General features: G+C 33.9%; 1 protein-coding gene across 1 annotated transcript; it reads left to right on the top strand.

Moving 5' to 3' along the window:
* The first annotated feature begins 541 nt into the window (after nucleotides 1-541).
* Nucleotides 542-2,086, top strand: LOC143622066 (uncharacterized). The gene is made up of 2 exons (XM_077093309.1): nucleotides 542-753; nucleotides 896-2,086. Exons 1-2 carry the CDS (start codon nucleotides 703-705, stop codon nucleotides 1,646-1,648), a joined length of 804 nt encoding a protein of 267 aa, XP_076949424.1. The 5' UTR covers nucleotides 542-702; the 3' UTR covers nucleotides 1,649-2,086.
* Nucleotides 2,087-24,048: the final 21,962 nt, after the last annotated feature.

Genomic DNA, 24,048 nt, shown 5'->3' with positions numbered 1-24,048 from the left:
TTGTGGTTGGGTTCGTGCATTGATGTTCAACTGTGGATGGATCAAGCGTGAGATTTGTGTGTCAGGTTTTGGGTGTTACATCAACAATGAGATGCTTCATGTTAGATTTTACGTTCCTGTAAGCTATATCTAAACATCTCTCATTTTAGACATATACTTATCAAAAAATGACTAGCAAATTTAACTATACATTTGGTTAAACTTATATTCTTGAAATACAATATATATTTATTAAGCAAAGAAATTTGAGTTGACAAGAACTATGTTTTATAGGTGCTGGTGTTTTGCCCTACATGGTCAAATAAAATACAAAATTATAATAGTTGTGAATGAACAACTCATGTAATATTAAAAATATGAGATGATAAATTAATCTGAATATATATATATATATATATATATATATATATATGTATGTATGTATATATATATATTCACATTATATTCTTCTGAGATCTTAAAAAAGATTTTTCAACGGCATAAAAATACACAATGGCTGAACTTTCTATTCTACTCGCTTTTGGCTTTTGTTTTTTCATGGTACATTTTATTTATAACCTCTAATCCCCACTCTGAAGAAAACCCAAAAACAAAAGCTCCAAAAGCAAAAGCAAAAAAAGAAACCAACAGCCTCTACTTAAAACCCTTCACTCCACTAGCAAAACACAAGTATACTTCTCTCTTTCTGCTCTTACCAAGAATATGGAGGATGTATGTACTGCTTTCAATGTTGATTGTTACTATCAAGAAGAGGTAATAACCGCGTCTTTGCAAAGTTTCTTGATTCGGGTTAAAAGTCCGTTAACACAAATCAAGATGATTCGCCTTTTTGGTTTTGTTTTGTGTTGTGTTGTGCTTACGGCTTTTGATTCTTTTTGGTTATTTTGTTAATTAGGGGCACGAAATCGAACAACTGAAACAAACTTTATTGTACACATTGGAGTTGGAAACTACAATTGCTTGTGCCCATGAAGAGATTGCAAGAAAAGGAGATGAAATTATGCATGTCAAATGCCTTTTGACAAAGACTATGAAGGAGAAAGATGAAGCCAAATTGAAGTGTCAAGAGTTAGTTATGGAAAACCTCATCCTCCAACAAAAGATTCAAGAACTTGAAGCCAATTCTACTTCTTTTGTTAGAACCACTCCTACTAGTTACATAGAAGATGATCACATTTTAGGGATGGACTCGTCGTCAGGTTCAGATGAAAACTTTGTTGGCAAACAACGAATGGAAGTGGTTCATTTGCCGCCTACAAAACAACCAAAGCTAGAAGTAATTGATGACGTAGTACTGAAAAAAGGGTTGCCGGAGAATGGGAAATTTTTGCAGGCAGTGGTGGAAGCGGGCCCACTACTTCAAACCCTCCTTCTAGCTGGCCCGCTTCCACAATGGCAACACCCACCACCGCAACTCAACTCAATTGAGATCCCACCGATAACCATCCCATCAACTTCAACCACAACTTCTCAGGTGCTCCTTCACCAAGACTCTTGTGTTAGCACAATCATTAGTAGCGGCGGCAACAAGAGTGGTGGTGGAGGGTTGGTCACTGGGAAAAGGGGTTTAGAGCAAAGTTGCGACGGAGTTGGCAATGATTATAACCCCACTACCAACACCAAGAGCCAAAAGGTTGTTCACCAATAATCATTGACCAACATCTAGTGACTAGTGTTTTGATTCCCTCTTACCATAATTTAGCTACAAAATATGTCAATTCCATCCTTTTCTTTAAACTTGAAAAAGTTTCTTAGGATGAAAGGGATGGCTATGATGAACCTTTGTTTTTCCCTCTTTAGATTGATTGTACATTAATTTCCCTTATAGCTTAAGTATCCTAACCATTATTAGCCAAAAAAAAGAGAGGGCACAGTCAAACCCTTGGAGCCTCTATGTTTGATTGAGGGCTTTCCTTTTTTACCTTATTCCATTAAGCTATCAAAATCTTATTGTAGGTCAGATTGGCATTAATATTTTGACAATTATAGTATGCAGTCAGAGGTTATGTGTTTAATCAAGTTTATTGTTTTTTAAATATTTTATATAATGTAAAAATGTGTGATTGGGCAGTAAAGTTTGGTGGTTTGTGAGCACTTTAGCATGATATAATTGCATGTAGCAGTTGCAAATGATTACTCTTGCTTTTTTAAATTTGTTTATTAAATAAACATATTTATGCGTCTTTCAAAAAATGTTAAAACACGTTAAGAAATATTTGAACGTAGTCGTTTCTTCACTTACGCGAAAAACAAGTTCTGTACGTATAATTATCATGCTTAACTACAAAAATAGTAAATTATCGTCAAAATTAACCATCATTTTTTTTATATGATTAGAGCTATGACTTGACGATTTTAGTCACAGAAAAAAATTTGACTAAAACAGTTATAGGTGTCTGAAAATTGTAAATGACAAAATAACATAAAAAAATCTACCAAGAACTATTTTTTATTTTATTTTGGTTGATTCGGACTTAAAAAGTATGCTAAATGATAAAATGCTCTTGAAAATAAAGTGTTTTTCATGTCCAAAGTTTGTAAAATGGTCAAAACGTCACCGAATTTTGCCAGATTGTACATCGACAATCTTGTAAGGCAGTAAAAATGCCACCGAATTTTGATAGATTCATGCATATAAAAAAAATCGATAAAATAATTATTTAATATACTATTTTAAATGAATGAATAAATATGTAATATATATATGTATATATATATGGGTGGGATAACATAAAAACTAAATTTTGGTGCAAAACGTGCTCAATGAAAAAAAGTAGAAAAAAGAGCAATTGCAGACTTGTAATTTAATTGACCCTCAAATCTAACCAAAAATAAACAAACAAACAAAACCAACTGATGCGAATCTCAGATATGCTAACAAATTCTTTGAAAATAAACCAAAATCAAACAACAAATCACAATGAGCAACATAACGTAATCAACTGTATATTGTTTAATTGAAATAACTAGGCTATATTGACGATTTGGCGTTTAAGTTTTGTTTCTTGTAGTATCCTTTATGACTAGTAGTGTAATTGTTTTATAAAAGTAGAGTAATTTTGATTTAAATCATAATTGATATTCTAGTAGAGTAATTATCAAGTATGACTAGAGTAATATAAATAGGTTCAAATAAGAAGTTTGATTTTTCTAAGAAGGTTAGGAAAGAGGGTATTTTAGTCTAACACTTTAATATCAAAACCCACTTACATTAATTGTAAAAACCCACTTACATAAAACCCACTCACATAAAACCCACTTACATCTTCACTCATCTCCTACAACCACCACCACTCCACCGCCCACCGCCACCACCAACCGTCACCCACCGCCACCACCTCGCCGGGAAAATCTATAGAAATTTCGCTGGAAAATTTCACCGGAAAGTCGTCGGAAAGTCACCGGAAAACAATCCCGAGAAATTTCGCTAGAAAAATGGCCGAAAAATTCATCGAAGAGTCGTCGAAAAAAAGTCACCGGAAAATAGCCGTCGAAAAAAACACAATGGAAAACACTATGAAAAACACAATGGAAAAAAACACTATGAAAAAAAAACATAATGATAAAAACACAATAAAAAACACAATTGTATGACACAATATAAAAAACACAATGGAAAAAAAACACAATGATAAAAACACAATAAAAAACACAACTGTATGACACAATGTAAAAAAACACAACGGAAAAAACATTATGAAAAAAACACAATGAAAAATACTATTGTATAACACAATTTTGTAAAACAAAATTTGAACAAACCCACTAATTTTTTATTTTAATTTTTATTTAACAATATGGTACTCATATAAAAGATAAAAAGACACTCGTTATTATGGTGAATTTGTTTTTCAATAAAAACGTCGTAAAAAAAGTTATGGACGTTTTAAACTGATAGGGGAATTTGGCATGTGCCTTGCCTGAGGAGAGGGAAAGTCAACAAATGTGTTATTCCTTTTAGGGATTTTTACATATTTCCCATTCCTAACCTTTGAAATTACATATTTCCCAAAATACAAGTTTTTAATACAATTGCTCTTTAAGCATTGTTTGAAGAAATATGTAATTTCAAAGTTTAGGAAGGGGAAAATATGTAAATGCCCCTTCCTTTTATGCCCTTCTCCTTATGTTCACACTTGTTTTCTTTCTAAACTAATCTCAACCATTCGTGTTCAAAATCAATGGACAAGATTACTTCTTATCCTTCCTACAAAAACTATACTTACTATTATAACCTAACTCTTACGTTAATTAATCTGGTTATATGCTTGGGTTGGATTAGTATATGGCTGCATAATTATGTTAGATTATAATTAATTTATTATAGTTGTTTACGTTAGTCTAGTGTAATTGTATGTTTGAGTTGGACCAAAATATATTTACATAAGTAATTAATCTACTTGTAAATATAATTACTCTATTTGATAGAAAACAAAAATTGAATAAAACTACTGAACGATAATGTAATTTCAATCAATACAAAAACACAAGTAACTGTTACACGCAAAAAAAAAAAAAAAAAAAAAAACTCTAGCCATGCATATAGTTACACTACTTATACAATTTGTAATAATAGTTGTTTTATTTGTAGACTAATTATCTCGTGTAACTAAGTAATTATACTATATAAATAGAGTAAATATCTTTGTTATCATGGTTGTTTAATTAAAAGCCAATTGTTTCAATAATTACTCTAGTTGTATACGATAATTACTCTACAGATAAAACAACGATGACAACAAAATTAATCTAGTTGTACACGATAATTACTCTACTGATAAAACAACGAGGATAACAAAAATAATTATTTCCTTTTCTTCTTCTTCTTCTTCTAAAATTACTCTAGTTGTACACGATAATTACTCTACTGATAAAACAACGATGATAACAACTATAATTTAATTTCTTCTTCTTCTTCTTTTTCTTCTTCTACTCAGATGTTGAATTAAGCTCTGTAAATCGTGATTGACTCAAGCTCTAAGCACGTTTAATTGACTTTGAATCAAGATATGTATATGTTTAATAATCGATTTTGTATCAAGCTCTCTACACGTTTCAATTTTGAATCAAGCTAAGTATAAGTTGAATCGATTGCAACCTTTAATTGAATCAAGCTATGTACTGGCAAAACTTCAATTATTCAGAATTTGCATATTTACGCGAAGAATTGTTTGTGACTGATTAATTACGAAGTTGCCACTGTCTATTTACTTCATTCTCACGTTTAGTACGAACTTTTTATTTGTATTTGATCCGTCTCCATATATATATATATATGGGAAGTTAACTTACAAATTAAATTAACGTGCTAATTGTGATAATCAAGTAGTGTAGCACTATGATGTATATATAATTAATTACACTACTTGATTCTTACAATTAACGTGTTAATTTAGAATTTGTATTTAATCCAAACCCTATATATAAGGGGTGAGTTAAAATAAAAAGGGATAGTTTTCTAGAAATTATAAGAATAGATATATGCCTTTTGATCTAGGATCTAGTGGTTGACATAAGTAATTTCCAAAATATCAAATAGTTTCCTAGGATTTAGGATTTAGGCTCACATAGTTTCCTAACTTCAAATTTTATGTCCTTCCTATTCTTTCAAGAAAATTAAGTATTTTTATTTTAATCATTATATATATATATATATATATATATATATATATATATATATAGGGGAGGGTTAACGTACAAATGAAATTAACGTGCTAAACGTGAGAATCAAGTAGAGTAATTATGTAATAACAAGTAGAGTTATTACATAATTACTCTACTTGATTCTCACATTTAACACGTTAATTTCATTTGTATTTAATTTAAACCCTATATATATATATATATATAGTAGGAACGAAAATATATATGAAATATGTAATTAATAAAGGACATTTACATATATCCACTTTTTAAGTTTCTTTACATATTTCCCCTTCTTAAACTACATATATTATATATTTATCTATTTCATTAAAATTAACTGATTAAATAACTATTTTACCCTTAATGAACTAATCAAACACTATTTACATATATCCCCTATCTAAAACATCAATTGCATATCTCCCAAATTTTAACTCAAAAAGAGTCACCAATTGGTACTAAAAAGAATATATCAAACACTAATAAATCCAATTCAAATCGTGCTTTTTACGTGTTCGCAAATATAAAAAAAAGTATTTAAAAGATGCAACTGTGAAGCAAAATTTGCAATGCAGATATGAACCAACATAGAACATTATAATCAAACTGTAGGTGGCTTCCAAGATACAAAACATTTTTATGTGTTTAAATAATTAAACAAAAAGAGACTTTCAGTTTCAACGTGTTTGACCTAGACACGTTGAAATTAGCTATTAGCTATTCATTTTTGTTCTTAACTAAAAAGAGCATTGAAATACGTATCGTACTCGATCAAGGAATACAATGCTACTTCATTTTTGTCAATGGATGTCGGAATCAAACAGTTCCTGGAATCGCCCGAATTGTTTGTCGTTCTCTTGCGTGAATGATTCCAGATTCATTTGTGTTGTTCTCAGGAGGGTTTGTGTGAATGATGCCGGAATAGAACGGCTTCCGGAATCGCCAGAGTTGTTTGTGTTTATTAGAGTTTGCCGGAATCAACTGGACTTTTCAATTTTTGTAAGTAGGTATTGCTAATTAAAAAGGGTAAATTGGTAATATGATATAAGAAGGAGAAATATATAATTAAACTTTATCATTAAGAATATATGTAATTTAAAGACTTAGGGGAAACATGTAATTCTTCTTTAATAAGGCTTTGGAAAGAAAAATATGTGAATGCCTCAAAAATTAAGAAGAATGCGTAGGGGTATTTTGTTAGTTAACAACTTTTTAGAAAGTAATATTTTAATTATCTTGGTAAGAAATAAACGAAACCAAAATGATGCCTGAGACTCTGAGTGGCTTCTGAACCAGTTTAGTGATAAAAATAAAACCAAATATAATTCATTTATCAATTATCTTTAGAATCTTTGTGTTTGTTGAGTGCAATCTTTATGATGCATGGTGTGTGTCTGCCATTAAATGGCATCTATAACTAACTCATTCATACTTTCAACTGTTGCTTTTAATTCATGATTATGTAATATCACCTTTTTACTCAACTAATTTTAAGAAAAGTACTTGAAAACGTATAGAATGTTATCTTGTTTGAGTCACGTAGGGCCATTATATAGAAGTTTAGGGTATTTTAAAAACTTCTACGAGTTATGAGAACTTGAAAGAAATATATTTAATAATTTTTTTTACTATGTATTATATGTAAGTCATGTTTAGTATAAAATTCTTTTAAATATTTTTTTTACACGAGTCGACTATTGAAACATGTGTAACGAACTGTTATTGTTCTCGCAAAAGCGTAGCGTAACTGCTCGTTACAGATGTTTCATTAGTACACTAATGCAAAAAAATAAAAATAAAAAATTCTAATTATTTTAACTTACATATAATACATATGAAAAAAAAATAAAAAAAAAATGTTAAATGGAGTTTCTCGAGTTCTCACAGTTCGTATGAGTTCTTAAAATAACCTTACCCTACACACACACATAGAACAAAATAATAAAGAAGAATACGGATACCGAACTGATGTTGTTCGGTTAGTATCGGTTAGGTTCATCATGGTACATGGTACCGGTGCTGTTTGCATACACTTAGTATAGTTTACAACACTAAAGACGTTTTATTTTGAATACATTCATGTTTTTTTATATAATTTTTTTCGGAATGTTGAGAAAAAATTAATAATAACCACTTGTTTATATTTCTTTAAAAAAAGTTAGCAACAAAAATCAAGAAATATATATATATATTAAAAGTTTAAAAGGGTAATATATATATATATATATATATATATATATATATACATATATATAATATTAAAAGTTTAAAAAGGTTGAAAAAACGTAAGATATTTACAATATTAAACCCATCCAATCGATTTAGTTTTGGTGTTCTTGCTTTAATACCAAAAGTAAAAGACCCAATTAAGTTGGTGGATTATAGACCAACTAGCTTTTTTACCCGGCGCAACGCCTGGCTTGTCGATAAAACTCAGATGGTATTAAAACCCAAGCGTTGAGCCGGTAAGTGGTCGTGAATTCGGTCGGTTTCGGTGACGTGCGTTATTCTATCGAAATTAAAACCAATTATATATATATATATATATATATATATAAATTGAGGTGGACCAATGTGTTGGCGTCGGTCGGTCGGTAAAACTCGAGCGTAGGTAAAACCTGATAGTTATCGATGTTAGTGTAATTCGGTTGGTTTCCGTCATGTTTGTTATGATACCGGAACTAAAAAACAAAAAAAATTGCGTTCGGTCGGTTCCGTTACGTTCTTACGATGACTGAACTATAAAAACCAAAACAAAATTTACGGACCAGCTCGGTGCCGCCAAATGGCCCAATAGGACACTTGCAACACCACACTTCTTATTTGTTATATTTGTTATATAGTGATAATTAGTTTAATCGGATCTATTAACAAATATATCTCGAAGGTACTTGGGAATCGATTAAAGAAGGTGTACGGGAAATTGGTGTTAGTAATTGCTTTTTTTGGCAAATAGGAGCATTCTTGACATGCCACTAATCCTAAATGAATTAGTATATTGCCTTAAAAAAATATAAATAAATAAATAAATAAATAACGAGGTATGGTATTTAAGGTGGATATCGAGAAGACATATGAATAAATAAATTGGTGCTTTTAAGAGTCCAACTTAGAGCAGATGAACTTCCCCACTAGATGGTCAGGTTGGATATTGGCAATATTAGTGGGGGAAAGTTCGTCGGCTTTAGTAAAAGGGTCGCCAACAATGGAATTTTCATGCTCGTGCGTTGTCTGACAAGGAGATCTGCTATCCCCGTTCCTTTTGTTACTAGCTATGGAGGCGTTAACGGGTATAATGAAATGGTCTTGTAGCGTTGGGGTATACAAGGGTTCGAAATGTAGGATAGGAGGACTGAGAGTATCACACTTTCTATATGCGGACAATGTAGTTTTGTTGGATAATGTGAAACGGAGAATGTGTTAAATTTAAGATAGATATTGCGATGCTTCTATTTGGTGTTCGAGTTGAATATTAATCTTGCTAAGAGCTTGTTTTAAGGTACACGAGTGAAGGATCCGGAAAGAGTGTTGGTGGCAAACTTACAGGGTGCAAAGTGGGCTCTCTCCCATTTAAATTTCAAGGCTACAAGTTGGTACGAATATGAATTTGGTAGATTCGTGGGACCCAATTGTGGAGCTGTTTAGGAAGCTGTTGTCAATGTAGAATGCAAAGAAATTATCAACCGGTGGGAGGATAACGGTAATCAAAGCAATTCACAATCCTTTAGTTACTTATTATTTTCTTTATATAATGCTCCACGAGGGGGGTGGCTTTGGAAAAATTAGACTGAGTCCAGCGAGTATTCTTTTGGGGTGGGTTGGAGAAGGAAGCAAAGATTAGTTGGGTGGCATAATGTAATAGCACCGGTTTGGAAAAGTGGGATGGGGTTAGGCTCGTAACGTGAAACCAATCTAGTTATGTTCACAAAGTGGTAGCGGAGGTTTAGGAAAGAAAAAAAACGGGCTTTGGAGGAAGATTGTGTGGGTATTACATCACTTGGAAAGGTTGTGATATTCTATCTCGGCTAAAGTGTCAATTTTATTAACACTATGGCATCCAGTAATACTCAATCACATTAATTAGTTTTAAATTCAAAATATCAAAGAACATTCTAGAGAATTATGTTAGTCAAATGTTGATTTACCTTCCTTGTATGTATACTTAAATCATGGCTGTAATCATGTAATCGTGACTATATATGTATGTCCTTGTACCTCTGAAGAAATCCAGCCGATTATTGCATCGGCTTCCACTGCCGTACAGGCTTGGGAGCGACTAACATCCAGTTCCGCAAGCAAGTCACGCTCCCAAATCATCTTGTTAAAATCCAATCTCGCAAAGAAGCCTAAAGGCACTCGTAAAGAAACCTAAAGGGACTATATGTATGTCCTTGTACCTCTGTTGAAATTCAGCCGATTATTGCATCGGCTACTGCCGCACAGGCTTGGGAGCGATTAACATTCAGTTTCACAAGCAAGTCACGCTCCCGAATCATCTCGTTAAAGTCCAAACTCGCAAAGAAACCTAAAGGGACTCGGCCCATCTCTGAATTCTTGAATGAGATGCGGTCCATTACGGATGAATTGGCTCCAGTTCAAAACCCGATTCTTGATGAAGATCTCATGATCCACATTCTAAACCAGCTTGGTGAAGAATATAGCACTATCACCGTTGCTCTTAAGGTACGAGAGCAGCCAATAGCTTGGTGAAGAATATAGCCCTATCACCGTTGCTCTTAAGGTACAAGAGCAGCCAATTCCCTATCCTGAACTCTTTGATAAACTTCTAGACTTCGAAAGATCTCTCAAAGAAGTCGAGTCTTGTACTACTCTTCTTGCCACTGCCAATGCGACCCAGCGACGACAGGGTTGATCTTCATTTAGATCTAAGCCGCAAAATCGCCCAAACTGGAACCAATCAATTGTCTCAGCCCAAAAGCCTTATCGCTCCAACGGAAACATGTCGGCTTCATCGAGCAATCGCAACAATCTGTTTTGCAATTTTTGTAATATTCCTGGTCATGACACGCGTGACTGTCGGAAACTCGTTAAGTTCCTCCAGGACAATCATATCTCCTTCCACAACAACTCCTCCACTCAGGTTGCTAACACCACTATTGTTGCTTTGACCATTCAACGGTGGATGATGGACAGTGGAGCCTCTTGTCATCTCACTTTGTGTCCTGCCACCCTCTCATCCGTTTTTGAATACGAGGGTCCCGATGAAATCGTCTTGGTTAATGGTACAAGTCTTTCTAAATCTCACATTGGTTCCATGAAACTTTCCACTAAATCAAGACCGTTAAACTTCCCTTATATTCTATGTATTCCCAATATGTGTAACAACTTAATTTCGGTTGCTAAACTATGTCGGACTAATCAAGTTTTGGTTGTGTTTTTTCACTTTCATTTTTTTGTGAAGGATCTCAAAATGGGGGCGCCCATCCTGCGGAGGAGAACATAAATGATGTCTGCTACCTCAACCACTTGTGTCACACCCTGACCAAAGGCGGCGGAACATGTCGGGGCGTAACGTATTGATCGAACAGTAGCTCAAAGGACACTAATTAAGACGAAAACAATTATTTAATTCATTAACGGTTTTTGAATAAATATCCCAAGGCAAACTAACTACTTTCAATCTTGATAACTTCAAATGCTTGAACCTGTAACATGTATAAAATAGAGTTTGCCAACACGAATGTTGGTGAGAATACATAAGTTTAAGTTTATATGAGCATTACAATTCTTATGAAAATATAAACAATTAAATAGATGTAGACTCGCTCCTATTTATACAAAATTAATGTACTTGGGTAAATGTATGATCATACTAGATGAGGATAGACGAGGATGAGATACCAACCACCAAACATACAATAAGCACTTAAGCACATAGCGCATAGTCATAGATCATGAAATCATCACACATAAACATAAATTGAATTGTGTTTGAATAGATGCGGTAAAAAAACATTAGTAATGCAAATAAGGTATGTATGCCACCCCCAAAATTTATAAATGATGAAAAAAGGGTATGTGTAACACCCCGGCTTTAAGCGGAATACGTCCGGGTGTAACGTACAGATCATTCATAAGCTCGTAACGCTATTAAAGCGACAATAATTATATTTAATGCATTTCATATCATCAAAGGTACACACATTGTTCGTAAATAAAAGAAAACAATAACACTTCATCGAAAAGTAAATAAGTTCTTTATTTTGAATATCCTAAGGCATACTAATGATCTTCGTCCTTAGCACACCATTGATTCAACCTATAACACGTTGAAAAAAATATATTTTGTCAACAATTAAGTTGGTGAGTTTTCATAAGTTTTTGCGTATAAATATATATATAAAAACTCGCGATTCAACGATCGTAATGCAATAAATATTCAAGCGTAAAGTAAATGAAATCAAATAGTGTCGTCCTCCCGTTCATTTAGCCGAAGCCGTTGAAGTCGGGGAAATGATAACCACCTTACGTAAACAACCGAAGTCGTAACGTTAGACTGCACGGGTACGTCCCGTCGGACCCTCCCATTATGTGTATGTGTTTGCGTAACTTCCACCAATAAAACCATAAACACGTTGCAAGTAAGTTCACGTATAATCATAGACAATATGCACGAATAATATTAACATGTACGATGTAAGTGAATCGGTTTGTAAACAAGCGCATAACTAACGAAAGAAAAACTTGTGACGTGCTACACCCCAAAACATTATAAAGCGTTAAAAATGGGGTTATGAAGAACTCACCTTGAAATTGTAGAAAAACATGAAATAAAAGTCGTAGGGCAAGATAACGAAATCGAAGCAACCGAAAGTGCGTTAAAGAATCCGAAACGATTGAACTTCATGAACTATAATTAAAACAAGAACAAAATCTAACTAACGAGATTGATAAAGTTGAAGAATAATTTATTTAAAGGATCGATTTGCGCTATTTTAATATGCTTTATTCACATTTTATAGCGTTCTTATATATTAATATTATTTTTAAGCTTTAACGGGGTTTAACGGTCTAATATCATTTTTAATATAATAATTTTAACATTCGTATGAAGGTTACGATAAATTCAAGGTACGGGTTTTAAATAGAGATTTTATCTTGTACTAAGTTAACGAAGTAAAACTAAACTAACGAATTAAAAAGCTAACGGATTTAAAGTTAACAATCTAAGGTTTAAGGAAACATAGACTTGTAGTTTAACGAATGAAAATCTAATGAGTAAAAACTTTATTGAATTTGAATGAATTAATACAACGGAATTTATAATTTCATTTTTAACAATTTAACGAATTTTTAATGTTAACAAAGTAACGAAAAAGTAAGTTAGTTTCGATGTTTAACGAATGTGAAGGTTGGGTTTTAGTTGAAAATGACAATTCATATTTTATAAAAATTTTATTTGACTTTTTTTAATAAATTAGTTTGATGTTTAATAATTTTTAATAATTTAATTTGATTAAAAATAATAATAATAATAGTAAAGGAAAATGATTAAAAAGTATACAAACAAATTGGCGTGACCTGGGTTCGAACCCGGGTCTTCCAGTTTACTTTCACACAAACAAACCACCTGCTCTAACTTGTTTGTTGAGTTAAAAATGGAAATATAAGTATATATAGTTTAACATCATGTTCATCTTCTTCCCCTACAAACCCTAGATCTTCAAACTGTTAATCCGTTCCATAAGTGTTGTAATTAGTTAGGGTTTTGTTAATCGATGAAAAACGATTTAGAAGCATATTAAGAGTACCTGTTAAAGTGACGGGAAGAGGGTAAACGGCCAGTGGCCGGCGACGGGATTTAGAAGGAATTTTATGGGTACCCAGAGTGTATCCTTGCTAAGTTTGATGGTTGGGACGTGTTTATTCGAAGCTTAAGGTCCTATTTATACTAGTAATTGCAACGTAAGGTGGTTTAATTGTCACTTAATTTAGTTGGCTGATTTTCCGGCGAAGGTCACGGCAATAACGGATTTATTCGGTGATTATAACTTGTTATAACGCAAATTATATTGATTAACTATTATTGTTGTATGATAAAGTCGTTAAACTAAATAACAGGGTCAAAGAGCGGTGATTAAGGAGCATTCAAGTTTACCGGCGCCGAACTCCGGCGGCCGGACGGGTTGGTCATGAAAACGGGACTGGGGGGGTGGGTGGGTTGGGTTTGTTTAAATTTTTATTTTATTTTAAATTAAATTTACAACCCATGCCCCTCAAGTTTTAGAAACCTTTTTAATCTAATAATTGCATAATGAACCCTTGAAATATATTTTTAGTTTAACCCAAAGTTCAAGGCGTTAATATTTATGTTGAATAATTATGAGTTTGGATAATTACGCATTTGACTCGTAAAGTTCGATTAACGATAAAACTCGGGGTTTTATAAATAAATCGGAAGTAAAAATAAACGAACGACATTGAACATTAAACGTCGGGAATATTACATAATAATAAATGATAATATATCGAAATGGAAACTTGAGAATATATTTATATATATTATTTATAAACAAAACCGAAAATTCGAAATGGGTCGGGTTTTCAGGTTTGAAAAATAACGAATGTTACAGTATGCAAACTCTCCTTGGATTTGGTGGGATGAAAGATTAAGATCTTGGTTAAGCGTGTGAATGTCCTAACGTGTAAGCCTTAAATAAAAGTAATAAGGATAGTTTTAGTTTATGGTTGATGAATAATTAACTAAGAATTATAATGTCATGATGATATGATAACTCGTATTGAAAAAGAAAAAGAAAATGATAACAAAATTGGGCAGCTTGCTAACCCAGAATAGATAAATTATAAAAAAAATATGAAACAATTCTCAAAAATTATAAAAAAACTGTATTCAACTAAATCAATGTGTTAGAAACAACTTTCATTTAGAAAGTTAGGTCATATTTGGATACGAGATTGGCTAAAATAGCCATTCTTCTAAAGGGTACAGATCTGCGCACTGATTTTAAAATAATGATTGTGAAGCCATATGAAAGAAGAAAAATACAAATAAATAGTATTTAGAACCGTAACTCAATAAAATTAATGATAGGATTTGGCCTTGCATCTTTCCAGCTTGTTATGACCAAGTTATTGCTCAACCTTTGTTGACAAATTTGCTATCAAATCTGGAACATTGTAAATAACTTGATGCTTTGTAATGGATTGAACCACTTGTGGTATGATAAATAGAATTTGTTTGGTCATGTATAATCAAAATCCTTATGGTTCATGAATTAAAATAAATTAAACAAAACAAAAACTTCAAAAATGTAAGAACTTGTGAATTTGTGACCACTAAAGATCATCTTCCAACCTTTAGTTCTTTGTCTCCTCCACACCACACACCATGGTGTACAGATTATGTGGGATCTTTGAATTGATTATATTATGGATTTAGAACTAAGAGGAGAACAAAGAAAATATGATTAAAACAAATAACATAAATTAAAATCTTACGTGGAGGAATGTTTTAGGAAGAGAAGAAGAGATGAATGAGCAAAGGAAATAAGATGAAAATAAGGGTATTTATAGTTGTGATTAGAAGGGTTAAGTAGGTAATTCTTAAAGAAAAAGTTGTGTTTGGAATATGCTAAAAAGATGTTTTAGTTAATTTAAGATGATCATAATTATTTATATTACATTTTAAAATATTTATCTAGAAATACCCGGTTTAGCGTGTCAAATTAACGATTACACATGTAAACAATAAAATGAATATATATTCAGGTATTTACACATATGAAAATAATGTTAAGAACTTGAAATGAATAATTTATGATTCAGTAATAATAATAATAATAATAATAATAATAATAATAATAATAATAATAATAATAATAAGTGAGACCTTTATTGAATTTGATCATACGATTACACAAAGAACAAGTTTTCGTACAAAGCTTAGAAATTGACAAATCTTAACCCTAGACTTTGATTAAAGTATAACATACATAAAATAAGGTTGACAATCAAGTTAATAAATTAAAAGAAGATCCGAAAATTTAAACGGGTCGAGTTTTCGGGTTTGAAAAATTAATGAATGTTACAGCTTGACCCCATTTCCCCAAATCAATGCTACTACATCCGTCTCACGAATCCAATGGCATCACCTACTTGGACATCCGTGTTTTCGTATTTTTAAATTTCTTTGTAAAGACCTAGTTCTTCGTTTTAATTCCTTGTCTACTTTGCATTATCAATCGTGTGCTATCAATAAATGTCATAATTCGCCATTTGAAAAAAAAAAGTCATTTGTTGCAAAGAAACCGTCACAACTTCTTTATTTGGATGCATGGAACTGGTTCAACAATCTATTGACGGTTTCACATATTACGTTGTGTTTATGGATTACTATTATGAAGACGTATTGCCTTATCCTATTAAATACAAATCCGATGTGTTAAAAATATTTCCACAGTTCAAACAACTCGTGAAAATTTTTTTACGAACACCCATTATATCCATCTTCACAGACAACGGTGGCGAATGCATTGGACTCGTTCCCTTTTTTCAGTCAATGGGAATATCACACTATATCACTCCACCTCACACCCCTGAACAAAATGGGGTTGTCGACCGCCGCCATCGACACATTGAAAAACGGGCCTTGCCCTACTACACTACGCCGGCTTACCACTCACATTTTGGTCTCACGCGTTCCAAACAGCAGTCTATATTATAAACCATCTTCCCACACCAATCCTCAATTTCAAAACACCTTACCAAATGCTCTATCGTGCTTCACCAAATTACAAGAAATTAAAAACCTTTAGGTGTTTATGTTACCCGTGGCTCAAACCGTACACATCTAAACTTCAACCTAATTCCCAACCATGCATTTTCCTAGGCACTCTACCTCCAAGTCCGCCTATAAATGTCTTGATCCTCAAACCCCTAAACTTTTCCATTCACGACATGTTTCCTTCGTCGAGGACCAATTTCCGTCCAAACAAAACTCGTCCTGTAAATCTACACTTCCAACAGTGGGTATTTTTTAACTAATTCTACTCGTTCCCCACTGTAACATCTCGGATTTTTCTTATTTGTTTAAACCGATTCAAGAATTTAATTCGGATCTTTTGAACTGATTAAAACTTTTATTTAACTTGGTTTAACTTATTTTATAATTCTATAACTTTCAATCATGCCAAATAATCCTTAGAAACCTTTAAAATCGCTTAAAACGGCTAAAATCGCATTTTCGGGAACTACAGGGACTAGTTTCGCCAATTCTATCCTATTTTCGATTAAATTAACGAAACTTATGCTCCAAGATATGTCAAATAATGTTATAAAACATTTCAATTTCGTTTTATTGTTGTCTAAACCGAAATCTTTAAGTTATTATACCCGATTATGTCATTTATTGATTATTCGGTTTCCTAAAATAGCTATTTTCTAATTAACAAGCCTTAACCCTTAATATTTAAACAAGGCATATCATAAAACCCTAAATTATTACTTCAATACCAGCCACCCTAACTAAAATCCACGAAATTCCCTTTTCCCCATTGTCGGTTTCTTCAAGTTCTTCAAGCCTTTGTTGACTTTCAAGCTTCAAGACCCTTTGACCACGATTATCTCTTGTTCCATTCATCGTTCGGGTAAGTTGTCTTCTTCAATATTGTAGATTTTTATCTGTAGAAAAAAATCCCACAATAAATTTTGCCGATTGAGGGAGTCTCGGTGGTCAACTGGACTCAAACCCATCTAAGGGCATAATAGTCGACTAGTTTGACTTACCGTTTTCTTATACTTCTGGTCGGATTCAACGTTCGGTCTAGAAGACTTTTATTCTCGTAACAAAATTTTAAGGCTACTAACTGAAACCCGACTTCCTACTCGCTGTTCAGATTCTGGTCAGTACCAGCTCGCTTAAATCTTAAAACAAACATAACTTGAATTCTAAACGTTCGTTTGGATTGATTCCAGTGGAAACGAGTTCGTTTTTACTTGTATTATCATATCTAAAAATTCCAGATTCTGATTTTTTCATATCGTTTGACGTGTAGTGGACGATTCGCTTATTTGTTAGCTCACTTATTCATATTTATATTCGTTTGTCATTAATCTAAGGTGAGTTTATCATTCCCCTATTTTACAACTTTTCTAATCGTTTTGGGGACATATGCGTATGTATCCGTATTTCATACTATATATATATATATATATATATATATATATATATATATTCAAACAAATGCATACGTGTTATTGTGAGTGATTTAATCAAAAATACGTGCTACTTGCTTACTTGTGTTACCATTCAATAATTTGTATATTGGGATTACTATTCAATCATTCGTATAGTGGGTGTTCCCGCTAGTGCAACGCCCGATTCGCTTGGCAACGGTCTACATACTTGTTTACGGCTTGATTATATTTACCGCACTTATCACGTTATGCTATTTATATTGTTGTGTCAAAACTGGTGATATTCTCACTCAACTTTATGTTGACAAAAACCATTTTCTACGCATATGCAGGTTGCTTGTATTAAAGATTGAAGTTTGGACATGTGGACAAGACCTTAAGATATAATCAAGTTAAACTTTATTTGAGCGTATATTCGTGTATTTTAAATTGTTTGTTGTATTTGAGTAATGTGTGTATACTTTGAATAAAATAATTAATTAGATATTGTCACTTATATTCAATGATAGTATCTTCAAGCTGTGAGCAATCGGATCATACCCCGACATTTCCGCCTTAGGTTGGGGTGTGACACCCACAACCATTGAATGTTACCCTTCCCACTCAATCTTCCTCTAATCATGCATTTACCTCACCAACTTCAATATCCTCTATGTCACCCTCAATCTCTAATGCAACTTCAGTACCCTCCATGTTACTTACCCCCACGTCTACTTTCACCATCCCTACTAATCTACTATACATCCCACCTCACCTAACCCCAATAATTAAACCAAAACACACACTCTTTATTAACCTCGCTTAACCTCGACCACCCCTCCCCTCATCCTCTAGCTCAAATGATTCTACTACTCCCTCGCCACCTTCCACACAACCCATTACTGATCAACCTTCCACCTTACCTCCCAGAAAACGAAAACCAAACTCTAAATACTACAATTCCCATTTTGTCAACACAACCACAGTTCACCCTATACCTCATTCTCTTGAACCGAATACCTATCTCCAAGCATCTAGAGACCCACTTTGGTGCAACACTGTGGATGACGAGTACAACTCCTTGCTTCATAATAAAACGTGGGAACTTGTCGCACCGAGCTCACAACAACCTATTGGGTGCAAGTGGGTTTTTCGCATCAAACGCCATCCCGATGAAACTATTACCAAATACAAGGCATGGCTTGTTGCCAAAGGCTTTCTTCAAGTATACGGCAAGGACTACTTTGACACATTTAGTCCGGTTACCAAACCCGTCGCTATACGTACGGTGCTTTCTATTGGTTTGTCTAGGGGATGGTCAGTACGTCAACTTGACGTTAATAGTGGTGGCGCCGGTTGCCAGAAACTTGATAGGGGCGGCGGCGGTTTGGCAGAGAACAAGAAGAGGGAAGAAGAAGGAAAGTGAGGATGGTAGGGTTAGGTGTGGGTGGTGTTTGGGTTTAATAATAATAATAGGATATAATTATAATTATAATAATAATACTCTTTTTAATTAAAGATGATACTAAGAAAATAAACTGAGACCCGGCTTGTTTAGAACCCGCAACCCGCCTTATACCAAACCAAGGATTTACGAGACCCCTTCAGTAACACTTGAACATAAAAGCTCGTTACATCAACGGAATAAATTGCAAATAATCTAGGAGCGAAAAGTAACGTGTAAAATTTATAAATATATAATAAGTATAATAATAATGATAAGTTAATAATAATAATAATAATAATAATAATATAATAATAATAGTAAATCTTTAATAAATATATAATTATAATAAGTTATTAATAATTTGATTCTAAGGGTGTGAACACTTAAACGAAACCCGACTCGTCTAGCGACCCGTGAACCGCCTCAAATAAAGGAATGTGAGTTGAAAATGAGCCAAACACATGAACACACTCGTTAAGAAATGAGATTTCAAATAAAGGTTAGCTTATAAGGAACATTAATAAGAACCTAACCGAGCATGAGTCAAATATGAACCCGACAAACTCGAACTCGCTTAAGGAAACGTTAACTCATAAACGCATTAAGGATGCGAATTAATATTAATGAAGCAAGTATAATAAAAATATATAATAATAAATAAGGTTATGTATATTAAAGTAATATGACCGGTTTATGAAAGTTACATGTCGGTTCGGTTAGCTTAAAAGTTAACCCCGTTAACTCTAGAGAATAAAGATCCAACAAATATAGAGTTTAATACGTATATGTTATTAACAGTTAGTCGGGCATAGTTGAAGAAAGGCATTACTATTAATTCGGAGAGGAATCGCCTACAGGTGAGTTCTAGCCCCTTTCTCTATGACGTTTTTCGGGCCTATGTGCATACTCCTATGTGATAGTTAATACACTTACCCTAAGTGATAAGTGTATGATATGTGTATGATTATTATTTAATGTTATTATTAATTGTTGTATGAATGTGCGTATATAAATATAATTATTATATATGCAATTGAAAGATGTGTAAAGTATGCACGTATGATAGGAAACATAGGAAGTAATGTATGGACGATTGACGGGACATCTATGGTTGTATGGTTAAGCGAGACAAAGCAACCAGACCCTACTAATATCTACCCTACTAATATCTAGGATAGAAGGGACCAGACCCTAATAATATATGAGATTGTGATAGAGGAACCAGACCCTAATAATATCTGGGATAGTAGGGACCAGACCCTAATAATATCTGAGATTAGAGGGACCGGACCCTATTAATATCTGGGATAGAAGGGACCAGACCCATAAAACTATCTGAGATTGATGGACCAGACCCTAATAATATCTGAGATAGTAGAAGTAGGATAGTTTACGGTATATCTTAGGAAAGTAGGAAAGAAAGTGTGTAAATATGTATGTATGTACGTAAAGTATATATATGAATGAGTAAGTAAAGTACGGAATACGTATCTTCAGACGCGTATAAGTATGGACGTGATTGTATTGTATGTTAATTGATTAACTAGAACTTAATTAGCGTAGCTGACTTTTAGTATGCACGCAGGTGAGTAGGATGAGATAGATTGCTTGAGTGGGAAACGTGGCAATAATAGGAAGACTGGCATTGCTATGAAGAAGATTCTCATGTCATTTATGTTTATTGTTTAAGATTCATGTTGTTTCCGTTAAAGACAAGTATTTAAGTTATGTATGATGGTTGACTTTTATTCCGCCAAATGTTTTCATTAACTCTGATTTTACGAATTATGTGAATGAGTAAATCTAACTAGCGTGAAAGTAGGATTCATGTTGTTTCCGCTAAAGACAAGTATTTAAGTTATGTATGATGGTTGACTTTTATTCCGCCAAATGTTTTAATTAACTCTGATTTTACGAATTATGTGAATGAGTAAATCTAACTAGCATGAAAGTAGGGTTCCCGGGAACGGGGCCTCACTGCATGGTGCAACCTCCTAGTTATTTTCATCCACATCTCCCTAATCGCATGTGTAAACTAAGGTAATCTATATATAGCCTTAAACAGGCACCACGAACATGGTATATGGCTTTAACTCCTTCCTAGTTGAATAGGATGTCACCAAATCTCCTGCAGATGCCTCGTTATTTATACACAATCGAGATGGGGTCGTATGTTACTTCATGGTCTATGTCGATGACGTTATTTTAACCGGTAACTACAAGCCGTTCATTTACAACTTTGTTCACCGCCTTTGCTTCTCGGTCAAAGATTTGGGTTATCCAAGCTATTTTCTTAGAGTATAGTTGATACCAACCACTAATGGCTTATTTCTATCCCAACACGGGCATATACATGACCTGTTGACAATTCATCACATGGAAGGTGCGAAACAGTTTCTCACGCCCCTTTGCTCCTCCCAAGTTATAACCCTTGATGATGGAACACCAACGGTTTACCCCACACCTTATCATAAGCATGTGGGCTCTCTTCAATATCTTGCTTTCACAAGACCGGACATTTCCTTTATTGTTAACTGACTATCGCAATTCTTGAATAAACCATCACAGATGCATTGGTAATCCCTCAAATGCTTGCTTCGGTATCTCAAAGGTGCCGTTTATCATGGGGTGTTCTTGAACAATAAATCTCCCCTAGAGGTCACTGCCTTCTCTGATTCTGATTGGGGGGGGGGGGATCTTCACGGCTGGTAGGTCTATCACTAGTTACATCCAATATCTCGGTACCAATATCATCTCTTGGAAATCTACTAGACAAAAATCTGTCTCCCGGCCATCCACCGAAGAAAAGTACAAAGACCTTGCAAATGCGGCTGCCGAGTTAGCTTGGGTTGAAAATCTACTCAAAGAACTCGGCATTTCCACGTCCACTGCTCCTCAACTCTATTGTGACAACACAGGCGCAACATACTTGTGTGCCAATCCTGTTTATCATTCATGTATGAAACATGTAGCCTTGGATTATCACTTCGTTCGAGAAAAAGTTGCAGCCGGAACTCTACGGGTTCATCACATCAATTCAACAGATCAACTAGCTGATGTGCTTACAAAACCGTTGTCATGAGCTCCTTTCTTGAAACTACGATCGAAGATTGGAGTTTCCGATGAATCCTCCATCTTGCGGGGGCGTATTAACACTATGGCATCCAGTAATACTCCATCACATTAATTAGTTTTAAATTCAAAATATCATATAATATTATAGAGAATTATGTTAGTCAAATGTTGATTTACCTTCCTTGTATATATGCTTAAATCATGGCTGTAATCATGTAATCGTGATTATATATGTATGTCCTTGTACCTATGTATCAATATACAAAAAATATTCAATCTCCTTAATAAATTCCAAGCGCGTGGAAAAATATAGTAAAGATATCACAAGATATTATGGAGCTGGGAATCGATCTTGTGAATGCTATTTGGTGTGAAGTCAAAAACATGCGCAATACCCTTTTCTGGATCGAGTAATTGAGTGGGAGAGAAAATTTAATACCCGATTTTCACTTTTATTTGCAATAGAGGTGAACAAGTAGTGCAAGGTGTCGAATCAATTGTTAATGCACGAAGTTGAGACATGTGGGTAATGGGGTTAGCCAAGAAACACGCACACGCTGGTTCAGTTGAGGGAGCTTTCGAAGTTATTAATGGTATGTCAGTAAATCCAGCTTAGTGAAGATCATGACCTGCTAAAGTGGGAGGTGGACGACGGAAATGAATTTTTGGTAAAAACTATAAAGCATGAGTTTGCAAGAAACTTGGATTGTTGATACTTATTTTAATGGAATAATTTTGTACCAAGAAAAGTAGAGGTGTTAGCTTGGAGAGCGGAAATGAAAAGTATGCAATCACTACTTTCTTTCACTAAGCGGAATGCCGCGGTTGTGTGCCCGATTTCTGAAGAAGAGGTGGAGTCGGCGAAACACTTGTTGGTATCGTGCCAATTTGCACAATCGATATGGATTATTATTGGTGTAAGGTTCCCTCCATATACGCGTTTTCTACTCGTGGTCTATTGAAACTACACAAGTACTCACTATCACCTGCACGCAAAGCAAAGATGTTTCATGCGGTTTGTCTTACAACAATTTAGTGTATTTGGAAGACTAAGAACGCTTTGGTGTATCGGCGCAACTAAGTAGCTCGATTGGGGAGTTAAAGCTTTGAGTTTCGTGAATTTAATTTGAATATGCTATAAGTTTTGTTTCGATGAGAAATGCGGGGTGGTAGGATTTGTCTTTGTAATTGTGGTCAGGGGCAGGGGCGAAGCTTTTTGGGGACCCAGGTGGCCCCGGTTACTGCTGTTTTTTCGGTTAGTAAGGTAAATTTCGTGATTTTTCCCGAAAATTTTTATAGGTATTAACCGCGGTCACCCCCGAGGCATTTTTCCAAAAAACTACGGTCACGACTGATTATATATATATATATATATATATATATATATATATATATAATACCCCATCGTTTGATTGTTTTTTGTAAAACCTAGTAGTTTTTATAAACAAAAGTTACAAAATAGTAGTCGAATAGTAAAAAAACTTTGTTTTTATAAAACTCAAAATTGGAGGGGGCTATTTGTACAAATAAAAATTTGTTTAAACAACAACATAAAAAACCGGGAATTGATTAAGGTTTGGATTTTGGAAACTTATAAACCTGTTACCTCACCTCACTTGCGCCCTTGTTCCCACCGTAGACCACCAGCCATTGCCATCCGCCGTCCACGCCTACCGCCCTTTGCCATTGCCACAAAAATAGATTTATAGATGCCATATTGTCTG

The sequence above is a fragment of the Bidens hawaiensis genome, unplaced genomic scaffold (genome assembly GCF_021521415.1).
Source record: "Bidens hawaiensis isolate Kalapana, Puna unplaced genomic scaffold, B.hawaiensis_p1.1 tig00003022_1, whole genome shotgun sequence".
Classification (NCBI taxonomy): Eukaryota; Viridiplantae; Streptophyta; class Magnoliopsida; order Asterales; family Asteraceae; genus Bidens; species Bidens hawaiensis.
The sequence above is the reverse complement of the archived record's forward strand: the minus strand, read 5'-3'. Positions and strand labels throughout refer to the sequence as shown.

Bases quoted from the DNA above. Each gene is read 5' to 3' on its own strand.
- LOC143622066 (XM_077093309.1), top strand. From the start codon at position 703: ATGGAGGATGTATGTACTGCTTTCAATGTTGATTGTTACTATCAAGAA. The intron at 754-895 runs GTAATAACCGCG...TTTGTTAATTAG, and splicing joins ATTGTTACTATCAAGAAGAG to GGGCACGAAATCGAACAACT.